This window comes from Culex quinquefasciatus, chromosome 3 (assembly GCF_015732765.1).
Source record: "Culex quinquefasciatus strain JHB chromosome 3, VPISU_Cqui_1.0_pri_paternal, whole genome shotgun sequence".
Classification (NCBI taxonomy): domain Eukaryota; kingdom Metazoa; phylum Arthropoda; class Insecta; order Diptera; family Culicidae; genus Culex; species Culex quinquefasciatus.
The window spans coordinates 163,829,903-163,831,397 of NC_051863.1; the positions used below are offsets into that span (position 1 = coordinate 163,829,903).

At 42.1% G+C, this 1,495-nt stretch overlaps 1 protein-coding gene across 1 annotated transcript; it reads left to right on the forward strand.

Annotated features, from left to right (window-relative positions):
- The first annotated feature begins 595 nt into the window (after positions 1-595).
- LOC119769778 (puff-specific protein Bx42-like) lies at positions 596-1,340 on the forward strand. The gene is made up of 2 exons (XM_038263372.1): positions 596-959; positions 1,027-1,340. The coding sequence occupies exons 1-2, from the start codon at positions 931-933 to the stop codon at positions 1,331-1,333; spliced, it is 336 nt and encodes a 111-aa protein (XP_038119300.1). The 5' UTR covers positions 596-930; the 3' UTR covers positions 1,334-1,340.
- The last annotated feature ends 155 nt before the right edge of the window (positions 1,341-1,495 follow it).

The window sequence follows — 1,495 nt, forward strand, 5'->3', positions numbered from 1 at the left end:
TGACAATCTAGGCCAAGGTGGTGTTGGTCACTCCCTGGGGTCCTCCAACGCCATCTGGCCGACGACCGAACAGCACAAAGCGGGCAAAAATGATGGGGTCAATAATGATTTAATGGGTGTTCTGGGCAGTTTAAGGGCGCAATGAGTGCCGGCACGTTCTTGTGCAGAATTCCAATTAGCTTGCTTAAAATCCAGTGCTGCGGTCTTTTTGTTTTTGGGTAACGGGATTTTAAATTTAATAAAGTAAATTGAAGTAATTATGTCGCGACGAATTTCCAGGGAACAATTTGAGAAGTATGTTTTTATATAATTCAGATTTTGAATAAGAAAACTTGTTTAGCCTCTTAACCTCACGATCGTAAACATCTCAGCCTGTGCTCCGATTCCGGTTTCACAGTGATAAATCTTACTACACTGAAAATACGCCACCCTTTTTTTCCAAGTGCCCAAACACTTGAATGATTCAATTAATCCGCATCTTAGATCTAATTTGTTTGTGTTTAAATTTCAATCCAATCCATAATTAAATTCAAGTGTTTTAGCGATTGACTTTTTGGTATTTTTTGACACCTTATTTTCATTTGGGTGGCTCAAACTTTTCAAGTGTTTTGCTCATGAATTTTCCCCACTGTGCTGAACTATTCAAAGTAATGAGCAAAACACTTGAAATTGATCTTGTTTTGATTTGAAATCCAGTTTCGTGACAGCTTCGTCGGAATTTGCTTCGTTTCCTCATTTGAAAGTTTTGGAGGTCCGGTGTGTTCGTTTTTCGCAGACCGCTTGAGTTCGCTGCCGCCATGTTCCAGTCCAGAAAATTGCCTGCCCGGTTTGTGACCGCGAAGATGAGCATCACCATAAGGCTGTGTCCTCGGGCTCGGGCTCCGTATGGCCAGCGGAAGGGCTTGGTCTCCCGGGCAGTAGCCAACTTTGATGATAAGGTTCCTTTCCGGACCCATTTGGTGAGTGGGGAGAGATTTTTTTTTGGGTTTTGTTTTGATTTTTGGATGTATTTTGTATGATTCACAGGAAGGATGCGAGAGAGCTGCAGATGCCGTACCAGGTAGGCGGTGCCAGTGATAAACAAGATTTGGATGCATTCAACTCAGGGGCCATGATATGCGTCATTCGACTGGTCAAGGCACAGTTTGATTCGAACCACCGCGGTTCTGCATCAACAAGAAGATTCCCCATGGGGCCTCCATCTCCGCCGGCACCGGTGCTTCACTCGCCGACGCTGAGAAACCTCCCAGGAAGTAGTGGTGGCGAACAAACCGATCCCGACCAGGAAGAAAAAAATAACAAAATTTGTACACGCCATGTTGATAGAAAATAAAAAAAAACATTTCATTTCGCAACATCTTCCTTACATAAAAACAAATCGAAATCCATTTCTATTACATGCAAACATGCATTGATTAAAGATAGAAAAGCCATTTAAAACCAATAAATATAATATAGTATTTCATGTGACACAACACGTCAAATTCAAGTGTTT